The 22,086-nt window shown below is 48.8% G+C and overlaps 1 protein-coding gene across 3 annotated transcripts in view; it reads left to right on the forward strand.

Annotated features, from left to right (window-relative positions):
* The first annotated feature begins 1,603 nt into the window (after window positions 1-1,603).
* GOSR2 (golgi SNAP receptor complex member 2) overlaps window positions 1,604-22,086 on the forward strand; it is a 29,395-nt gene continuing 8,912 nt past the window's right edge. Inside the window, exons 1-3 of one of the 3 annotated variants that reach the window (XM_075911464.2) lie at window positions 1,604-1,763; window positions 16,542-16,606; window positions 21,335-21,443. In XM_075911464.2, coding sequence (XP_075767579.1) covers window positions 1,735-1,763; window positions 16,542-16,606; window positions 21,335-21,443 — 203 coding nt within the window. In that variant the 5' untranslated portion in view covers window positions 1,604-1,734. Of the gene's footprint in view, window positions 1,764-13,397; window positions 13,417-16,541; window positions 16,607-21,334; window positions 21,444-22,086 lie in introns of those variants that run through there. The other 2 variants (XM_075911462.2, XM_075911463.1) reach the window with 2 other exon arrangements.

Genomic DNA, 22,086 nt, shown 5'->3' on the forward strand with positions numbered 1-22,086 from the left:
TTAAAACTATAGTAAAAAATAAAATTGTCAGGCACCTAGATGAACATAATTTGTTGGAAAAAAGTCAAAGTGGTTTCTAATAAAGGGAAATCATGTTTTACTATTCTGGTAGTGTTCTTTGAGGGGGGTCAATAAGGGGGAACCAGTGGATATAGTGTACTTAGATTTCCAGAAAGCCTTTGACAAGGTCCCTCACCAAAGGCTCTTAAGCAAAGTACGTTATCATGAGATAAGAGGGAAGATCCTTTCATGGATTGATAACTGGTTAAAAGACAGGAAACAAAGGGTAGGAATAAATGGTAAGTTTTCCCAATGGGAAGAAGTAACTAGTGGGGTCCCCCAAGAGTCTGTCCTGGGACCAATCCTATTCAACTTATTTATAAATGATCTACAGAAAAGAGTAAACAGTGAGGTGGCAAAATTTGCAGATTATACCAAACTGCTCAGGATAGTTAAGACCAAAGCAGACTGTGAAAAGTTTCAAAAAGATCTCACCAAAATAAGTGATTAGGCAACAAAATGGCAAATGAAACGTAATGTTGATAAATGTAATCTAATACACATTGGAAAAAACAATCCCAACAATATGTACAATATGATGGGGACTAATTCAGCTACAACTACTCGAGAGATCTTGGAGTCATTGCGGATAGTTCCCTGAAAACATCCACTCAGTGTGCAATGGCAGTCAAAAAAGCAAATACAATATTAGGAATCATTACAAAAGGGATAAAGAATAATGCCTCTATATAAAATTATGATATGCCCACATCTCGAATACTGCGTACAGATGTGGTTGCCTCATCTCAAAAAAGTTATATTTGCATTGGAAAAGGTTCAGAAAAGGGCAATAAAAATGATGAGGGGTTTGGAATGGGTCCCATATAGAGAGATTAAAAAGACTTGGACTCTTCAGCTCAGAAAAGAGGAGACTTGGGGGGGGGGGGGGGAGAGATATGATAGAGGGCTATAAAATAATGACTGGTGTGGAAAAAGTGACTAAGGAAAAGTTATTTACTTGTCCCCATAACGTAAGAACTAGGGGTGCCCAAATGAAATTAATAGGCAACAGATTTAAAACAAGAGGAAGTTTTTCTTCACGTGGTGCACAGCGGGCCTGTGGAACTCCTCGCCAGAGGAGCCCAGGACTTGAACAGCATTCAAAAAACCCAGCTAGGTAAATTCATGGAGGGTGGGTCCATCAGTGACTATGGGGGGGATGGTGTCCCGGGCCTGTTTGTCCCGAGGGATGGGGGAGGATTCCCTGTTGTGCCCCCCCCTCTGGGGAGCTGCTATTGGCCACTCCAGACAGTGGACAGGGGTTGGTCTGACCCCATAGGGCCTATGTTCGTGTGTTGCTCCGTGGCGGGAGGGGGGGGGGGGGGTCTGCGCCCTCCACCCGCCGCCGCCATTTCCAAGCAGGGGCTGGCAAGACACCCCTGGCTGGGCCCTGCTCGCTCTGAGGCGCATCCGGGGCCGCGCTGCACCCCCACATCCGGGACTCCCCGGGGCGAAGCCGAGGCTGCACCCCGCGCGGGCCACGTGCTGGCCGGCAAGCGCGCGCGGGGGGGGGGTTCCAGGTGCGGGGGGCACGTGCCAACGGCGGGAGCGCGCTTCGCCCCGTCCTGCCGTCAGGCAGCAGCATGGGCAGCCTTTCCGGGCGGAAGTGGCCGGGCCTAGCGGGCGGAAGCGGAAGCGGGTGGCCTGACGTGTCGCGCCGCGCCGCGCCGCGCCATGGAGGCCCTTTACCACCAGACCAACAAGTGAGTGGGGGTCGCGTTGGGGGCGAGGCCGCGCCCCGGGCCGGGGAGACAAGGCGGGGCCCGCGAGAGGCAGCGCCCGGCCCAGAGCGAAGAGCCGGGCTAGCAGGGCGAGGGAGGTGCCGCGGGCTCCAGCTCCCGCCGCGGTGCCGGGAACGGGCCTTACAGGGGCAGGGGGCGCTGCACGCGCGTGAGGGCCCGAGCCCTGGGGCGCTACAGCCGGGAATTGGCGGCCTGGCCCCGCTCCTGCCGCGGCGAGGGTAGGAGGCGGGGGGGCGGGGGGCATTATTGGCCGTGACGGTCCTGGCTTGGCCCCTGTCCCTGAGCGCCGAGTCCCGGCGAGGTCAATTAATCCGACCCCAGAGCCCCATTTCCTGCACCCCGGACTCCTCCACGCCCCAGCCCTCTGGCTTGAGCCACCCGCACGCCACACTTAAATTTCTTATAGCTACTGTTGTATTGCAACATTTCCCCCCTTCCCTCCTCCCTGCCCGGAGCTGCCTCCTAAGGGTGGAGGGCATGTTGTGATAGGTACCTGTAAGAAAGGTAAGGTTATTTTCACCTCTGGATACAATTCACTTCCTCAGATGCTGAAGAGAAAAGAAAAAGGAAGGGATACAGAGATGGCAGTGTAGTGTTAGCCTACTTCTTTCAGGGTAAATATGTTGCCCACCACCACACTTACAGGATGCAGCGTTTCTGCTGAAATGCTGTAGTGATTCTTTGTGAGGGTTGTTGTTTATGGCATAAGGGGTGTCAGCATGACGACTCTGGAAAGTTTTTAAAAAAAAAGATGGGGTGTATGCATGCTTGTGCGCACAACCAATAGCTTGTCTTGGAATTGGCATAAATAAGAAAATATAAGAGGAAGGGGACCACACAGGAATTGCCTGAAGTTTCTGTAGTAGTGCAATAGAGACTAGCATCGCATGCTTAAGAGGAGGGTGCAAGAAACCTTGCAGAATGCTAATTTGCTACCTATGGAATTGTTTTTCATATCAATAAATTGGCTAGAATAATAATTTAATCATAATGTTAGGAATTAAATAGTTTTATAGTAGTTTTCTCTTTGTAAATCCATATCTATCTTGTTTGTTTATTGCATTCCTTTTGGAAATGGTGGCAAGGGTAGATAAGGAAAATTTATTTTAATCTTGTATATCCTCTTTCCCTTATCAACAAGCATCTATGTCTATGAAATACTCTGAGCTAATTACAGTATTTTCTGATACTTTGTCGCACCACATTGTAAGCACTTTAAAGGCAAGGACAGTGTCCACTTACATATTTGTGCAGCATCTAGCACAAAGCAACTTCTTTCCCAACATGGACCTTTGGATGATACTATAATATATGAGTGTGTATCAAGATTTTAGTGTTGAAAAGCACTAGTTAATACAGAACAGAGTGGAGTAGCTTTTTATTGCTAAAGCAATTTATAAAAACCAAGTGGATGTCAGGAGTGTTTCAGAGGAGAGAAGTGTTTGATGAATATAAATTGGCAGGAAAGTGGATAAAAATTGATTAATTTTTTAAAAAATACAGGTTTTTTTAAATTATTTGTTTGGACATGTTGGCTTAGATTAGTGATCCCATCCAGCCCAGTATTCTGATAATAGCTGGTGCTAGATACTTCAGAGGAAATGAACAGGATAGGATAATTATCAAAAGATCCATCACATTATCCAGTCCCAACTTTTGGCAGTTAGAGGTTTACAGAACACAGAATGTGTGTTGGCATCTCTGTCCATCTTAACTAATGGCCACTGATGGACCTGCCTTCCATTAATTTATCTAATTGTGTGGAGTAGTTTTACATTTGCCCTTCACAACAACCCCTGATGATGAATTTCCACAGGTTGGCTGAAGAAGCACTTGCTTATTTTTGTGTTAAATCCCCTATCTATTAATAATGTCAGATGACCACTCGTTCTTTTATGAGAGAGAATAAATAATGCTTCCTGGTTCACTTTGTCCACGTCACTCATGAGTTTATAGAACTTTTGTCATATCTCTTTAAAAAAAGGAATAGTGGCGTCTTAGAGACTAACAAAATATATAGTATGAGCTTTTGTGGGTAAAGCCCATCCCTTCTTAGTTATGTCTTTTTTTAAAACTGAACAGTGCCAATCTTTTTAGTCGAGGGGCAGGCAAAATATAGCCTATGGGCTGGATTCGACCTACCATGCCTCCAGATATGGTCCATGAGCTGCCCTTCCAGGACCCTCAGACACAGAGCAGCCCTGCACCACTTGAAGTGGTTGGCTGCTCCCTGTGGCTCTAAGCTCTAGGGTGGGGTATGTGTGCTTTCTCCCCTCCCCCAACCCCCCAAATCTCTCGGTTCCAATTGGCCAGTTTCCTCTCGTGGGCACCTGGAGCAGAGGGAATGGCCAGCCATTTTGAGCAGCCTAGAACTGCAATACACAGGGTGCATGCCTTGGGTGCTGCAGGATGGGAGCTGCCTAGGTAATTGCCTTCCAGGCCAGAGTTTACCTCTGGCACCCAGCCCCTTCTTCTCCCCAACTCCTTGCCCAGGCCACCACTTCCTGCTAAGGATGTTAAGGTCTAGCAAATACTTGTTGGATAGTTGAGTTGAGTAGTTGCTTCCCCTCCTCCCCCTTGCTGCCTCTCTCAGCTTCAGGCAGCAAAGGGGGGAGGGAAGAGGGGGTACTTCAAAGCGGTAGCACCACACAGCTGATCCAGGGCTCCATGAGGTGCTGCCCGTTTGAAACACTGCCGCAACATTTCAAAGCAGCAGCGTCACATGGAGTCTGGGGGTCAGCTGGGGACTCCAGCTGGAATCCCCAGCTGATCCTGGGCTCTGTGTGGCAGTTCCGCTTTGAAATGCTGCATGGAGCCCAGGATCAGCTGGGGAGTCTGACCGTGGGCACCGCACCGCATTTTTATGGAACCGGGATCAGTCCCCTGATCATGGCTCCGTGCAGCATTTCAAAGACACAGCATTGCATAGAGCCCAGGGTCAGGTGACCCTGGGCTCCATGCGGACGCTTCCACTTTGAACCGCACAGTCAAAGCTGGTACGCCTCATGCAGCCCGGGACCAGCAGGAAGTCCCTCTGACTCTGGGCTCCATACCAGTGCTTCCACTTTGAAATGCACAAGAGCCCCTGGGCTCTTGTGTATTTCAAAGCGGAAGCACCTGTGTGGAGCCCGGACTTGCTGCTGGCTCCAGGCTGTACGCAGAGTTCCATATTTGATATGCACAAGAACCCCTACTGGGTTTCAAAGAAGGAATGCGGAAGGACTAGTCAAGTAGTTGATGGAAACTCCATTGACTACTCACCTAATAAATCAATCGATATTTAACATCCTTACTCCCTCCTGCTCTAGGTCATTGCCCTAGCCCTCTTGCAACTCCCTCCCCTGAGGTCACAACTCCCTTCCAGACTCTGCACCTCCTTCTGTATCCCTTCCCCAGACCAGAATCTTCTCCTGAACCCATATCCCCACCCAGATCCTGCCCCAGGTCACAATCCCTCCTTCACCCAAACTCCCCCTCAGACCCTAAACCCTCTCCTGCACCCCAGCCCTCACAAGCTCTCTTCTGCACCCAACCTTTGCCCCAGACTCCACAACCCTCAATAGGAAAGTGTGGCTCTTGACCACTTACTAAAATCTTGGAGTGGACCTCCCCCATCAAAAATTATTGCCCAGAGATTTGATTAGAGAAGAGGCAAAATAAAGATGTCTCCAAGATCTTTTGTAGCTTCTCCCAAATGAAGGGAAACCCATTGTTCTCTCTGTGGAAAATTACAGGTGACAAGATGGAGTTTGGAGTCACATGGGTAAGTCCATGTGCTTAATCATAGCAGCCGCCATTACTCATACTTCAGTTGGAAGGTTCACAGGGATAGATGGGCATCTCCCATTGTCCACTGTTAGTTAAGTGTTTTTTGATCACTCAACTTGAATAGTCCTTTCACAGTGTGCTGGCTAGATACTGACGGAGAATTTAATCCGAGGGTTCGGATGGGGGCCCAAAACCCCTACCAAATCAATTCCAGACACCCTTTTTAAGCAACCAGCTTTATTCAGGAATGCATTCCAGGGCAAAAACCTCCAGGATACTCAGGAGAAAAAAAAAAGTTTCTGCAAAGTTTCTGCAAATGCCCAAACAAAAGGCAAGGTCTTTTGTACTTTCTTACATGGTAATTACCCCCCTTTTACTGACCACTTACAATTGCATGCATATACAGGTCATGCCCCTTTGCACCAAATTCCCTCCAATCATCATTTGTCCCCTCACAGTCCCTTTGCAGACCTTACAACAGGTTCAAACCAGTTTCACCTGTCCTCTCCTTTTGTATACCTGTGTTCAAGCATGTACCTCTTTACAAAGACCAGACTTTAACAGCAGGGGTCATATTGACAACAGTTAAGTTTATCCTTCAATACGTTGTGGGCATTACCCAAGGAACAAACATTTTGAAATACATGTGTAGAGCCAATACACAACTTTAAATACAAAAATGTCACTTTCATACAAACAGCATATTCAGACAATCATCACCTTTTCCTAGATACCTCACTCCAACTTTTGTGCAAGATTTGTTGCAAATATTTGAGTGGCTGCATCAGTGGTCTATAATTCAGTGTTTCTCAAATGGTGGTACACGAGAGAAGTCTGAGGGGTACCTCAACACAAGTGAAATTTGGCCAAAAAAAAAAAAAGTCGGGATTTTGCCCTGCAAAAGGGTTCGGGGAGGGGGCGGTGGCATGTGGCTGTCAAACTAAACATTCGGAGCCGCGTGCCCGGATGTTAACAGCCACTCTATGCATGCTCCCCTGCACCTGGCAGGAAAAGCATGTACCTGCAGCATGTACCAGGGCAGTTCCGTGTGTGTGTGTGTGTGTGCGCGCGCGTGCGCGGGATTGGGTTGGGAGGGGGGAAAAATCACTTCCATTGCCGCCTCTCCTAGTTGATTTCCTCTCCAGCAGCCTCTCTGGGGCTCTAGTGGAGAGGGAAGCTGAACCTGGAGATGCGTATTACCCCCACCCCTGCCAGCAGCTCAGTACAATGCATCCCCATCGCCCCTTCCCCATGGCGCTGCAGAGAGGAGCTAAAAGGTGGTGAAGCAAGTGGTACAATAAGCTTTGCTCCAAAGGACCTCCCGCATCAGAGGCGTATTAAGGGTGGTGGTGGGCAGTTGCCCCCCAGGCACCATGCTAGGGGGGTGCCAGGCTGGGGTGGGAGTGCACAGCCCCACGCAGTGAGCCCGGTGCTGGCGGGCCACTGCTCCCTGCAGACGAGCCACAGAGGCAGAGGCAGAGGCAGGGCCAGGCAGCGGGAGCGGGCACTTCAAAGGTAGGGTTACCATAGGTTCTGTGCCTGGCTCTGGGGGAGGGGCATTCAATTAGAGCGGGGGAGAGTGGGGTGCCTGGCTCTGGGGGTATTTTTTTTAACAAAAGGGGGTACTTTCTCAACTTTTTTTTATTAACACTGATCTTTATAGCCCTGTTTTATCAAATATATAGGTACTTATACATTATGATCAAGTCACCCCTTAGCTTTCTGGATTTTAAGCTAGAAAGAAGGAACTCAATTACTATAAAGTATGTTTCTAATCCTTTAATCATTCTCGAGGCTCTTCTGTGAATTAGGGATGTGAATTTAGCCTGGGCTCATTGGTTAATCCATATGGTTACATGCCACTCCTCTTCCCCCACTGCCTCTATATCAGAGGCAATGGTGGTGGGGTGGCAGCCGGTGCATGTGGGGAGGCAGCAACAGGGCGAAGTGGGAGTTGGTGCTTAAAAGCCGGCTCCCCATAAGCACTGACTCCCACCTGCCTCCCTCCCTGGCGTGTAAACATGTAACCTCTGAATATTTCAGTGATTTACAAGTTTACAAAAATAAACATTTTAATATCTCTACTGTGAACCCTCTCCACTGGAATTGTGGACATCAGAACTGGATGCAGTATTCCAGTAGCAGCTGCACCTACACAGGGTAGTGTAATCTTCCAACTCCATTTTACTAATGATAAATGTCTAATCTGTCTATCTCTGGAGGCTAAGCGACTAAAAGATGCCCCAACCTTTGGAATCATTAAATGTTCTTTGATATGCTTGAAATAGCTGAACTGTGTTGCTCTTAATTGGTTTCATAAGCAAGCTAAGACTTTGAACATAGTTACTGTGAGCCGCATTGGAATTAGCTCAGTAATATAGTGGTTTTTGTCCAATCAGCTTGGATTTTAGAGTCCAGAGTTCAAGACAATTCCCTGTGGGAAAAAAAGATAAATTAAAAAAGAAAATGAGATCTTTTATTAGACAATTGCAAAGCCATTACCAGCTGTTTTATGCATCTGACAAAGTGGTGTTCATTCATGAATTCTTATGCACAAATAAATGTTAGTCTTTATAGGGCCACAGGACTCATTGTTTTTGCAGATACAAACGAACACAGCTACCCCGGAGATGGTTTTATTAAGAGTATTCTTAATGTGAAGGCCAAATGTGCGCACTAACTTTTTCCATCCATGTGTGGAATATATTTTATGTGCATTGAGGCATAGGCAAATGTGCACTACCAATACAAATATATGCTCCCAACTGTGGGCACTCTGCCAGTCAGCTGGGCCATGCCTGAATCTCTCCTGACCTGCCACCCAAGAACTCAGCTTACAAGAAATGCTGGTAGATGGCACATAGCAATGGCTGGTGGTCAGCATTTTCCTGTTCCATAGGAGACTTGTCTGAGAGTGATAGCATATCACCTCCTGAACTCTTTAGCACAAGTTTTTTACATGCATGGTGCTCACTGTTTGTTGAGACAGCGGTGTAGAACACTGAATCGAGTGTCTGGGACTCTGTGCTGAGCAGGAAAAGAGCAAAATTCGTCTCAAAATATTTGTTGGACCTAAATCAGGCTGAAAAACAATACAAACAGTATGCAGTGTAGTTATAGCCATCTTGGTCCAAGGATATTGGAGAGACAAGGTAGATGAGGCAATATCTTTTTATTGGATCAACTTCTGAGAGGCCCAAAAACTTGTGTGTCTCACCAACAGAAGTTGATCCTATACAAGATATTACCTTTGGGAAGGGCTGGTTAGTCTATTATTCTACCACCACTTTCAAACAATCATTAATAATATTGATTGTAAATTAAGGATGTTAAATAGCAGTTCTGGCTAATCATGTATCGACTACACGATTAGTCAATAAGGACTGCTCTTACCTCTAAGACGGGGTGGCCAACCCGTTCTAGACAAACAGCCACAATAGCAGTGGAGTCAGCGTGAAGAGCAGGAGCAAAGTTGTGGAGTGCAAAAAAAAAAACAAAACAAAACAAAACAGGGCCACGAAGACCTGGGGAAAAGTTGTCGAGCAGAAAAAAAAAAAACCCAACAACATACCAACGCTACGCTGGGGGAAAACACCATCCCACGGCTGGTGTTTTTTGGTTGATTTTTCCCTGGGTCTTCATGGCCCTGTTTTTTTTTTTTTTTTTTCGCTTGCTGCTCAACAACTTTGCCCCAACTCTTCATGCTGTCTCCACTACTATTGTGGCTCACAAAAAAAACACTGGAAAGGGGTGAGAGGTGCAAGCTCTGGGAGGGAATTTGGGTGCAGGAGGAAGTAGAGAAGAGGATGCTGGCTCAGGGAGGAAGCTCCAGGCTGGAGAGTGTTGGGGTCAGGTGGAGTGTTGGGGTGTTGAGCAAGCTGCAGGCTTGTGGCTGTGAGGGTGCAGGAGTTTGGGCTGGGGTGCATGAGGGGCTCAGGGCAGGGAGGCTGGGAGTATGATGGGCTCAGGACACATTTGCAGTGTGTGGATGGTGCAGGAGTGTTGTGGCAGAAGACTGCAGATATGGGGGTGCAGGAGTTTGGGGATGAGAGGCTCAGGACAGGGTTCCAGTGTATGATAGGCTCAGGTTTGGAGTCTGGGGGGTGCAAGAGTGTTATGATGGGCAGTACAGGACCAGGAAGAGAACTGGCAGCATGTATCTTCTAGAAGGGGAAAAAGGCCAGTACAGGAATCCCCCAATGCTATAGAGGTAAGTACAGGCAGTCCCCGACTTACGCGGATCCGACTTATGTCGGATCCGCAGTTACGAACGGGGCTGCCCCAGAGTACACGGACTGCGGGACCTCGCGGTCCTGCCGCCCGTGTACTCTGGGGCTTTGCTCTGCGTCTCCCTGGTCTGCAGACCAGGAAGACGCAGAGCAAAGCCGCGGAGGGGCTCGGGCAGCGGGGCAGCCCCGCTGCCCGAGCCCCCCCCCCACCCCACCCGCGCGGCTTTGCAAAGCGCGGGGAAGCCGGCGGCGGGGCAGTCCAGGTGTGCCTGGGGTGCCTCGCTGCCCGAGCCCCCCCCCGCGACTTTGCAAAGCGCGGGGAAGCCGGCGGCGGGGCAGTCCAGGCGCGCCTGGGGTGCCTCGCTGCCCGAGCCCCCCCCCGCGGCTTTGCAAAGCCGCGGGGGGGGGGCTCGGGCAGCGAGGCACCCCAGGCGCGCCTGGACTGCCCCACCGCCGGCTTCCCCGCGCTTTGCAAAGTCGCGGGGGGGGGCTCGGGCAGCGAGGCACCCCAGGCGCGCCTGGACTGCCCCACCGCCGGCTTCCCCGCGCTTTGCAAAGTCGCGGGGGGGGGCTCGGGCAGCGAGGCACCCCAGGCGCGCCTGGACTGCCCCACCGCCGGCTTCCCCGCGCTTTGCAAAGCCGCGGGGGGGGCTCGGGCAGCGAGGCACCCCAGGCACGCCTGGACTGCCCCGCCGCCGGCTTCCCCGCGCTTTGCAAAGCCGCGGGGGGGGCTCGGGCAGCGAGGCACCCCAGGCACGCCTGGACTGCCCCGCCGCCGGCTTCCCCGCGCTTTGCAAAGCCGCGGGGGCTCGGGCAGCGAGGCACCCCAGGCACGCCTGGGCTGCTCCGCTGCCGGCGTCCTCAGAGGCGCTCCCCGTCTCCCTGGTCTGCTGGTCTCCAGCAGACCAGGGAGACGGGGAGCAAAGCCGCGGAGGACCCAGGCGGCGGGACGCGCAGCATCTCGGTCCGCCGCCCGAGTCTTCCTGGTCTGCTGGGGTGGGGGGGGCGCAGCTAGTACGCCTCCCCCCCCCCCCAGCAGACTAGGCTTTTCTCCGGACGCCTGTGGCAGAGCAGCTGGGGTGCTGCCGGTTGGTCCCGCAGCGCTGCTCTGGGTGCTACTGGTGCAACCCAGCAGCACCCCAGCTGCTCTGGTCCTGATTCAGCCGCTGCTGGTCAGTTTCAGCAGCGGCTGAATCAGGACACCTGGGGCAGAGCAGATGGGGTGCTGCTGCGTTGCTCCAGTAGTGCCGAGGAGCGGCGCTACTGGAGCAACCCAGCAGCACCCCAGCTGCTCTGCCCCAGGCGTCCCCAAGTCAACTTCTGCTGAAACTGACCAGCGCTGACTACAGGAAGCCTGAGGCAGAGTTGCTCTGCCCCAGGCTTCCTGGAATCAGCTGCTGATCAGTTTCAGCAGCAGCTGACTTGGGGACGCTTGGGGTTCTTAAATTGATTCTGTATGTAAATCAGAACTGGCGGTCAGTTTCAGCAGCGGCTGAATCTGGACGCCAGTTCCGACTTACATACAGATTCAACTTAAGAACAAACCTACAGTCCCTATCTTGTACGTAACCCGGGGACTGCCTGTAATCACTTTCAGGCGCTCTCCACAGCTCTGCAGTGGTGAATGCTTTGGAAGGGACCTCACAAGGAAGAAACCGCAAGGGAACACCATCTACTGGAAGGCATGGGATGTGTAGTCCTAAGGATGGGGGTTCCACGACCACCATCCCCAAAAGGTGATGACGGGTGGTGGTGGTCGGGGACTCCCTCCTAAGACAGACTGAGCCATCCATCTGCTGTCCGGACCTGGAATCTCGAGAGGTGTGCTGCTTACCGGGAGCTCGAATTCAGGATGTGACTGAGAGGTTTGCAAAACTGATCAAACCTTCGGATTGCTACCCCTTCGGCCTTCTCCACATGGGAACTAATGATACTGCCAAGAATGACCTTGAGCGGGTTATGCAGCGCTGGGAAGAAGGATCAAAGAATTCGGAGCGCAAGTGGTTTTCTCGTCCATCCTGCCTGTTGAAGGGAAAGGACTGGGCAGGGATTGTCGAATTGAGGAAGTAAATGTGTGGTTGAGCAGGTGGAGTCGCAGAGAGGGCTTTGGTTTCTTCGACCATGGGACTCTGTTCCGGGCACAAGGATTGTTAGGAAGAGATGGGATCCACCTAACCAAGAGAGGAAGGAGCGTCTTTGCGGGCAGGCTTGCAAACCTAGTGAGGAGGGCTTTAAACTAGGTTCGTTGTGGGATTGGAAAGTCAGATACCAGGAAGAAATGCAAAGAGGAACGAGCAAGAAAGGAGGACCCCCTGATTCAAATGGAGAAGATAAGGCGATCAACTGGTTATCTGAGGTGTTTGTACACTAATGCAAGAAGCCTGGGCAACAAACAAGAACTGGAGGCCCTGGTCCAGTCCAAGAAATATGATTTACTTGGGATAATAGAGACTTGGTGGGATGACTCGCACGAGTGGAGCGCTGTCACGGAAGGGTATAGACTGTTCAGGAAGAACAGGCATGGGAGAAGAGGAGGAATAGTTGCACTATACATAAGAAGCAATATGATTGCTCAGAACTCCAGTATATAGAGGGAGAAAAACCTGTTGAGAGACTATGGGTTAAGTTTAGAGGTGCAAAGTTTAGAGGTACAAACAGCAGCAGTGATGTTATGGTTGGTGTCTACTACAGGCAGATACCACTGAATGATGAGGTAGATGAGGCTTTCTTCGGACAACTGTGAGAAGTTTCCAGACTGCAGGCCCTGGTTCTCGTGTGGGACTTTAATCATCCTGACATATTTTGGGAGACCAATATGGAAGTACACAGGCAATCTAAGAAGTTTTTGGAGAATGTTGGGGATAACTTCTTGGTACCAGTGCTGAAGGATCCAACCAGAGGCCGTGCGCAGCTTGACCTCCTGCTTACAAACAGGGAGGAACTAGTAGGGGAAGAGGAGGTGGGTGACAACCTGGTAAGCAGTGATCAAGAGATGGTAGATTTCAGGATCCTGACCAAAGGAAGAAAAGAGTAGTAAAATACACACCTTGGACTCCAGAAAAGCAGAATTTGACTCCCTCAGAGACCAGATGGGCAGAATCCCCTGGGATGCTAACATGAAGGGGAAAGGAGTCCAGGACAGCTGGCAGTATTTTAAAGAAGCCTTATTGAAGGCATAGAAAGAAACCATCCTGATGCGTAGCAAGAGAGGCAAACATGGTAGGAGACCGGATTGGCTTACAGGGGAAATCCTTGGTGTACTTAAGCACAAAAAGGAAGCTTACAAAAAGTGGAAACTTAGACAAATGACCAGGGAGAGGTTTAAATGTATAGCTCGAGAATGCCGGAGGGTTATCAGGAAGGCAAAAGCACAATTGGAATTGCGACTGGCAAAGGATGTGAAGGATAACAAAAAAGGTTTCTACAGGCATGTTAACAAGAAGGTGATCAGAGAAGGTGTAGGGTCCCTACTGGATGAAGGAGGTAACCTAGTGACAGATGATGTAGGGAAAGCTGAAGCACTCAATGCTTTCTTTGCCTCTGTATTCACAGACAAGGTCGGCTCCCAGACTAATGCGCTAAGTGACCCAAGATGGGATAAAGATGGACAGCCCTTGGTGGGTAAAGAACGTGTTAGGAACTATTTAGAAAAGCTAAATGTTCACAAATCCATGGGTCCTGACTTAATGCATCCAAGGATACTGAGGGAGTTGTCAAATGTCATTGAGGAGCCTTTGGCCATTATCTTTGAAAAGTCGAGGAGATTGGGGGAGATCCCGGATGACTGGAAAAAGGCAAATGTAGTGCCCATCTTCAAAAAAGGGAAGGAGAACTATCCAGGGAACTATAGGCTGGTCAGTCTTACCTCGGTTCCTGGAAAAATCATGGAAGGGATCCTTAAGGAATCCATTTTGAGGCACTTGGAAGAGGGGAAAGTCAGGAATAGTCAGCATGGATTCACAAAGGGCAAGTCGTGCCTGAATAATCTGATTAGCTTCTATGATGAGGTAACTGGTTCTGTGGACATGGAAAAGTCAGTGGATGTGAAATACCTTGACTTTAGCAAGGTTTTTGATATGGTCTCCCACAATATTCTTGCCAGAAAGTTATGGGAATGTGGACTGGATAAATGGATGGTAAGATGGATAGAAAGCTGGCTAGAAGGCCAGGTCCAGTGTTGATCAATGGCTTGATGTCGGGATGGTGGTTGGTTTCTAGCGGAGTGCCCCAAGGTTCGGTTCTAGGACCGGTTTTGTTCAATATCTTTATTAAATGATCTGGATGAGGGGATGGATTGCACCCTCAGCAAGTTTGCAGATGACACTAAGCTAGGGGCAGGGCCGTATTATGACTTTCGTGGGCCCTAGGCACTTTTGCCTTCGTGGGCCCCTTCCTCCATAAAAAAAAATTAAATTATTTTTGATATAACTTTAAATACTTCGTTTTATTTTTTCTGTTTTAGGCAAAATTTAATAGATTTTCATGGGCCCTAAAAGTTTCATATTTTTCTGATGTGAGAAAAAAATTAAAACATTTTCTTCGACCCTAAAAGTTTTTTTTTCTTCTGATTTTAAAAGAAATTAAAACATTTTCATGGGCCCCTAAAAGTATCGTGGGCCCTAGGCACTGTGCCTACTGGATTAGTCGGCCCTGGCTAGGGGGAGAGGTAGATATGCTTAAGGGTAGAGATAGGTCCAGAGTGACTTGACAAGTTGGAGGACTAGGCCACAAGAAATCTGATGAGGGTTCAACCAGAACAAATGCAGAATCCTGCAGTTGGGACGGAAGAATCCCAAGCATTGTTACAGGCTGGGGACCAACCATCTAAGTAGTAGTTCTGCAGAAAAGGACCTGGGGGGTTACAGTGGATGAGAAGCTGGATATGGTGGGAGAGGTCCAGGTTGGATATTAGGAAAAACTATTTCACTAGGAGAGTGGTGAAGCACTGGAATGGGTTACCTGGGGAAGTAGTGGAGTCTTCATCCCTAGAGGTGTTTAAGTCTCGGCTTGACAAAACCCTGGCTGGGTTGATTTAGTTGGGATTGGTCCTGTCTAAAGCAGGGAGCTGGACTTGATGACCTTCTGAGGTCTCTTCCAGCTCTATGGCTCTATGGTTCTATTCCTCTAGAGGGGAAGGGACTTCACCCCCTTCCTTAGTCTAAAACAGCATTTCTCAAACTGCTCCACAGAGCCTCAGGGCTCTGCGAGACCTCTCCAGGGGCTCCACGAGGTTGACAAACTGGAAACATCGATAGGTACAACACATACTGTCAGTGGACCGCTGGGGCGCCGCATAAAATTTACACGCATGTAAAGGGCTCCGGAGCCCCAAAAGTTTGAGAACCGCTGGTCTAAAACATCCTCGCTCATCCTAGCCAGGCGAGACTAACCCACACTCCCAGCAACTGGTCTCCTTAGCCCCCAGGTAGCCACACCCCTTGCTTTTTCAGATTCCTCTACCTAGCCCTGGTGCCAGGCGGCTGGGCCATTTCCTACGTGCCTCCCCTCAGGGCCCATCCTCCGCTGGGTGCTGCACACCGATACACACACAGTCTCTGCAGACCAGCAGAGGGCAGTAGGGTCACACAGCACAACACAGCAACCAGTGAATGCAAAACCAGAGTGAACTGCACCCCCACTACGTCACAGCCACTGCTGTAGCCTAATATTCGGAGTCTTTCCAAAACAGATCTTGCTGTTGGCAAAACTAATGGCTTCTAGCATACTACTAACTTTTTTCCCTAGTTCGACATATACAAGGTAACTGTGTTGACTCTTTATAGAATGTATAAAATGAGTGGAATATCAGTGAAGTTTCTGTTGACTCTGAGAATGTGTGGAAAATAACCTGTGTCAACTCAACTGGATTTTCACTCTGATCTTTAGTGCTCTAGGGGGCTGTGCCCCGTACTTGCTGTGCCCTGTACTCGTTAAGCCCCCTGTTTGTTTCAGGTCCCAGCCCCCTGGCCGCCGCGGAGGGCCAGCTCTGCGCCAGCCCTAGCCTTTTGCCCCACTAGATTAGAGTACTGTGCTGGTTTCCTGTGGGAGCGGGGAGGGGGAGGAGAGAGGAAACCCCCACAAGGGGGGGAAGGGAGGGCAGGTGGCTCACAGTTCCTTCTCCCCTGCAAGGAGATGGTGTATGGCTTCAGCCTGCCATAGTACCTGGTAGGGAGAGAAGAGGCACAGCAGCTGAGGGTGGAGGGGGGGGGGGGGCTGTGACATGCAGAGGGACATGATGGCATCACCTTTGTCATCCCACAGGAAAAGGTTGTTGTTGTTTTTTAAATAGACATAAATATAAAAAACTAATGGTCTGGTAGCACTTTATAAACTAACAAAACATAGATGGTATCATTAGCTTTCATGGGCTGTGTGCACAAAAGCTCATAACACCATCTGTATGTTTTGTTAGTCTGTAAAGTGCTACTAGACCATTTGATGTTTAAGTTTATCCTGTACAGACTAATTTGGCTACTCCCTGAAGAAATAAATAGGACAGGAACAGAAACATGTTGAGAGGGAGTTTTGGCCTCTGGGCACTTAGGGTCTCATCTGTGTCCTCACACTCTTGGGAAATACTGTCCAGTGTTTGCAGTATAATAATGGAAACCTGTTCCCATTCCAAAGGGTTTCTAGTTTTGAATGTTATGTTACATTATAAATCTGCAACTTGTTTGTACAGAAAAAAAATCTCTTACTTCAATAGCTACTGATTGACTCTAATTCCCATTTCTTCCCATAGGCAAGTCCATGAGGTTCAGTCTTACATGGGGCATCTGGAGACCTCAGACAAGCAGTCAGTACACTGTAAGTTTATTAACTCAGCTATTGGTGTGACCATTAATTCTCATGGGTTAGATTTTCTATTCACATTTAAACTCAGATACTTTAAGATTCCTTTTGCTGTCCTTTGTGAAATGCGTTTGAAGCAATGGTCTACATCACAACATCTAATTATCCAGTTCAAAATTATGTTGGAATTTAATAATGCCAGAGCCTTCTGAAGGGTGGGTCAGAGAGACAAGCACTAGTATTTTTGTTGTTAAGTTATCCTGCTTACAGCAGCTTTTCTATTATTAAAATCCTCAGAGGAGACTTTGTTTGATATAATTTTGAAGATCTGATTCTGCAAAGATCTGGAAATGAGGATGCCAGATATTTATGTGAAGATGATTATCAGATCTGACATTATATACTAGAAGATTTATCCAGCCTTGCGTGGGTCCATTTAAAACTTAGTAGAAACCGGGTTTGAAAGTAGCACTTTTACTTATTGGCTTTTGCTTATCAGTCAATCAACTATATTATTACAGCCCTACTAGGAATATGAACATGTATTCATGTACACAGTTAACCGATGAGCCTGGATTACATGCAGCCACCCCCCTTCCTCGCTCCCCCTGCTGCTGCCTCTGATACAGCAGCTACTGGCTCCCACCTCTCTTCCCCCTGTATGTAAATGTATTTTAACATCACTACTGAACACTTCCATCGACCAAAGTCCAGCAGTCAACTTTCCCACTCCAAAGTGATTGGCAACTGAGTGAAAGTTATCTAGAGTAGCTGGCTTCCACAGTGTGATCACCCTGCACTTCTCCACAAGCAGGGTGGAGTGAGCTCAGCACACAGTCCTGTTAAAGTGACTTTAACAGCTGAGAATTCATTTTTGCACACTGGGGAAGCAGAGCACACCGCAAAGAAGGTGCCATTGGGACAGAACCCAGGATGACTCATATCTCCGCACAAACCTTTGCAGCAGCAGAAGAGGAGGTGCTCTGTTTGATAGCTCCCAGAATGCACCATTCCCAAAGGCACTGCAAGTCCCATGAGTATGGCTGCACTAATGCGCTGGTGACTGACAGTGTGGACACCCAATGGCATTTTTTGCTACTGCGCTCTATAAGCAGCGCAGTCACTGCTAATGCTTTACGTTTGCCAGTATAGACATGGCCTTAGAGCCTTTAACATGAGATTAGATCTCTTTCAAAAATGTTTGTCCATTTTATTAGAAGAATGTTATTGTCTGCAAGGGGGAGGGCTGGATGATCATTGTGGTCCCTTTTGGCCTTGGAATCTGAAAATCTAGGAATTCATTCCCTGCCTTTATTAGGCAGAACAGGAAACTCTGCACAGCCCTGAGCATCCTCAGAAGACTTATAGTTCTCCCAGGTTAGTATAAGTATCCCAGGGTATGTCTACACTACCCCGCTAGTTCGAACTAGCGGGGTAATGTAGGCATACCGCACTTGCAAATGAAGCCCGGGATTTGAATTTCCCGGGCTTCATTTGCATAAGCGGGGAGCCGCCATTTTTAAAACCCTGCTGGTTCGAACCCCGTGCAGCGCGGCTACACGGGGCACGAACTAGGTAGTTCGAACTAGACTTCCTAGTTCGAACTACCGTTACTCCTCATTTCATGAGGAGGCATTTCATGAGGGGCATTTCATGAGGAGTAACGGTAGTTCGAACTAGGAAGCCTAGTTCGTAGTTCGAACTAGGAAGCCTAGTTCGAACTACCTAGTTCGTGCCCCGTGTAGCCGCGCTGCACGGGGTTCGAACCAGCAGGGTTTTAAAAATGGCGGCTCCCCGCTTATGCAAATGAAGCCCGGGAAATTCAAATCCCGGGCTTCATTTGCAAGTGCGGTATGCCTACATTACCCCGCTAGTTCGAACTAGGAGGGTAGTGTAGACATACCCCCACTGATTTTTGTAATTTCTCCAGGCTTCCATAATGACGAAGTACTGCCAGGCATAGTGTTAAGTCGTTCTCAGGCCTGGTCTATACTAAGCCAGAAAGGTTGGGTTAAGGTACACAACTTCAACTATGCAAAATGTGTAGCTGGAGTCGGCTTACCTTAAGCTGAGTCATGGTGGCATCCACAAAGAGGGAGGCCAATGGGAGCAGATGCTCCTGTTGGCTTGCCTCAGGCTGTGTCTAAACTACACCCCTCTATTGGCAGAGGGATGTAAATTAGACGTTTCGAAAGTTCAAATGAAGCAGGGATTTAAATATCCCATGCTTTATTTGCATAATCGCATTATGGCACTGTTTCGAACAAGTGCCATTTCAAAACAAACAGTGGCTTAGACGCAGTTTTTTTGACAATGGGGCGCTTTTTCAAAAGATTTCGAAAAAGCGCCCCGTTGTCAAAGATACCTGTGTCTTTTGTGTCTAAACCACGGTTTCAGTTTCGAAATAGTGCCATGATGCGATTATGCAAATAAAGCATGGGACATTTAAATCCCCACTTCATTTGCACTTTCGAAATGTCTCTGCCGACAGAGGGGTGCAGTTTAGACGTAGCCTTACTCCTTGCAGAAGGAGGAGTACTGGACATCATGGGGGTTATATTAGACCTGCTAAGTCTAATGCTAGAAGATTGACCTCCAAAGCATCGATCTTCTGGTAAGTATAGACATGCCCTCGGTTCTTATTGTTGTACAGGTGTCTCAATTAATCTGTGACATCAGTAGAGATTCAGAAATTGTGTGTTTTGTCACTGCTCTTAATAGGTCAGTTGTGGGTTGTGTCCAGCCCTTTATGGGATTTCCAATTAATGCTGTAATTGGATAGATGTTTGACATGTACTTCTTGACCCTTTTGTTTTATTTTAGCCCTTGAGTGCTTTTATTTTTAATGTGCAAACCATTTGCTTTCATTTTTCTTACAAATGGGACCCCATTCCAAAATATATAGGCTCCTCATTTCACCAGAAAAGAAATTGAAACCCATTTTCTCTAGACTACATGATTGAGAAGGTGTTGAGATTTGAAGTTCCCTTTGCCTAGCTAAACCTGCATGTGAAATTGGAAGCATTTCAAGGAGGGTTACCACAGAAGTCCTGGACCTAATCCTCCTCCTTCATAGTTTCAACTTAAGGAATTAATTCAGAAAAGTCCGGTGGGCTGTATTAGACAAGAGGTTAAGCTAGATGATGTCAGTGTTCCCTCTAAACCAGGGCTACTCAACAGGCGGCCTGCAGGCCACATGCAGCGCAGTTTGGGTTTACATGGGGCTCAACACGCGGCCTGCGGGTGGGATCCTTTGAACATAGCCTCCACTGGGAACACACTCCACAGTGAGGCGTCTCCCAGGTGGGGTGAGCACTGAAAGATGCCAGAGGATGGGCTGGCTGGAACAGACAGGTGCAGAGTCTTGGCATTTCTAGCCCCCAAGAAGGAGGTGCTGGGAGCACCAGGGCATTGTGGGAAGTGCTTCGTATTCATGCCAGTCAGTGTGAAAGAAGCTATTTGCAGATATTTGCATGTATATGTAACCACACTTAAGTTGTGGTCCCCGGTATGTGCTGTGAGCATCATTGTGGCCTCCGGGGCTTCCAAAGTAGAGTAGCCCTGCTCTAAGCTGTGTGGCTGTGCAAGCATCAATCAAGTGCTATGCATATCCAGCAACTTGTGTTCAGGTGACCGTCCCCCTGCTGCTCTGCAAATGTGTTGCTCTCCCTTGGAGCCCCTAACTAGCTGCTCTCTGTACCCTCCTGATTGCTGGGCAAGGAGAGGGGGTTCTGATGTCAAGGTGCCCTCTTGCCCTGCCCACGTAACCCATCTCCACAGAGGGGAGAAGGGCACAGGGCTCAGGAGTTAGATGCCATTGCTGCTGTCTGAACAAGACTTCAAACTTGTCAGTAAAGGCCTCTCTGCTTAAAGAGACAGTGTATGATCTCTCATATCTGCCTCAGCAGCGTGTGTACATGCACATACAATCTGTCTCCCTCCCTCAGTGGGGCACCGCTGACTCCCTAGAGTGCTCACAAATCCATAAGTCACACCTTGGCTGAGCGACAATTTGTGAGGCCCAGCCCAGGGTCAGGGAGGGCGGACAGACAAGGAGTTAATACAAATAGTCAATAGTTCACAATTTAAGGCGCAGCCCTGAGTCAGGGCAACAAGTATCTATCACCAGTTGTTCAGCAATTAAAGCTCTGGCTGGGTCCCAGCCAAGCAGGGGGTCCAGTCTCCTCTCTCTGGGAGAGCTGACAAGTGCAGGGGTTTTTGCCCCACAGGGGGGAACCTGCCACCCAAAAGGAGAGGTGGCGGGGGGAATAGGGGACGCGGGCCCTCCCTACTCCACCGCATCCTAGCCCAGGGCCCTGACAGTGGCAGCCTTGCAGCCACTGGGTCAGCAGGGATCCAGGTCACTGCCCACCCAACCTCCATGTCTTCAGCTGCCCCAAGATCGGCTATCCCTGGGCCGCTTTCCAACCCCCCTACTGGCCTACCCGATTCTGGCAGTGTTCCAGTGGATCCTTGGGCAACAGCAGGGCTAGCAGGTTATCCATGGCCTTGTGACTCATTTTTTGCCGAAGCTCACTCACTAGGCTCTTGCCATTTTGATGCCGGACTATCAGGAGTGCCGGACTATTGGAGTTTTACTGTATCTAGATATCTAACTCATTGATTTGAATAGGAATTAGACATCTAAATGCCTTTCAAATTTTGGACTGTGTCTCTAGTTTAGTCTCTTCCAACAACTTGTTTCCTTTTTTTTTTTTTTTTTTCCTTCCTTCCCCTTTGCAGTAGTAGAAAATGAAATTCAAGCAAGAATAGATAGGATATTCAGCAACCTGGAACGCCTGGAGATCCTATCCAGTAAAGAACCTGCCAGTAAACGGCAGAATGCCAAACTGTAAGTGTGTGCTTTGCTTTGCCTTCCATAGCATCTTTCAACAGAGGATCTCAACTTTCCAATACAGAGCCTCCTTATTTCTGTCTTTATTGATGGTGGAAATTAGAGTCATAGGTAAAACAGCTTGCCTAAGGTCATACTCCAAGTTGGTATCAAAGACAGCAATAGAATTTAGTACTTTTGTCTCTGTTCTGTATCCATGCTCCTGTGTTCTTCCACGAGAGATTTAAATTACCTTTTTTGGGTCATTTACTTTATTGCCCAGTTTTCAAACCTAGGCACCAAGTTGTTGATCATATTGGCATTTAGATCCCAAGCGCCTTGTATGACAGACCGGGCTAGGTTTGGGCACTGCTCAAGGCATCAGCTCAGGGCGAATTGCTCAAAACCAGGGCTACTTACAGCCTTCGACTGGAGACCTTTCCCAAATAGGCCACAAACCAGTCTCACAGAGTGATTCAGTTGCCAATCTGGCCAGCAGGAAGACTCACAAGCAGAACCCCTCAGGCACCCCAGCTCCCCCTGTGCCACAATCAGCCCCTGCCCTTACACACAAGTGAGAGGTTATAAAATCCAATCTCACCAGTCGCCGGTCAATTTACACTGTAAATCTCACCTACAAGAGCACACTGAGCCAGTCCTT

This window comes from Pelodiscus sinensis, chromosome 29, assembly GCF_052426305.1.
Source record: "Pelodiscus sinensis isolate ZL-2025 chromosome 29, ASM5242630v1, whole genome shotgun sequence".
NCBI lineage: Eukaryota > Metazoa > Chordata > Testudines > Trionychidae > Pelodiscus > Pelodiscus sinensis.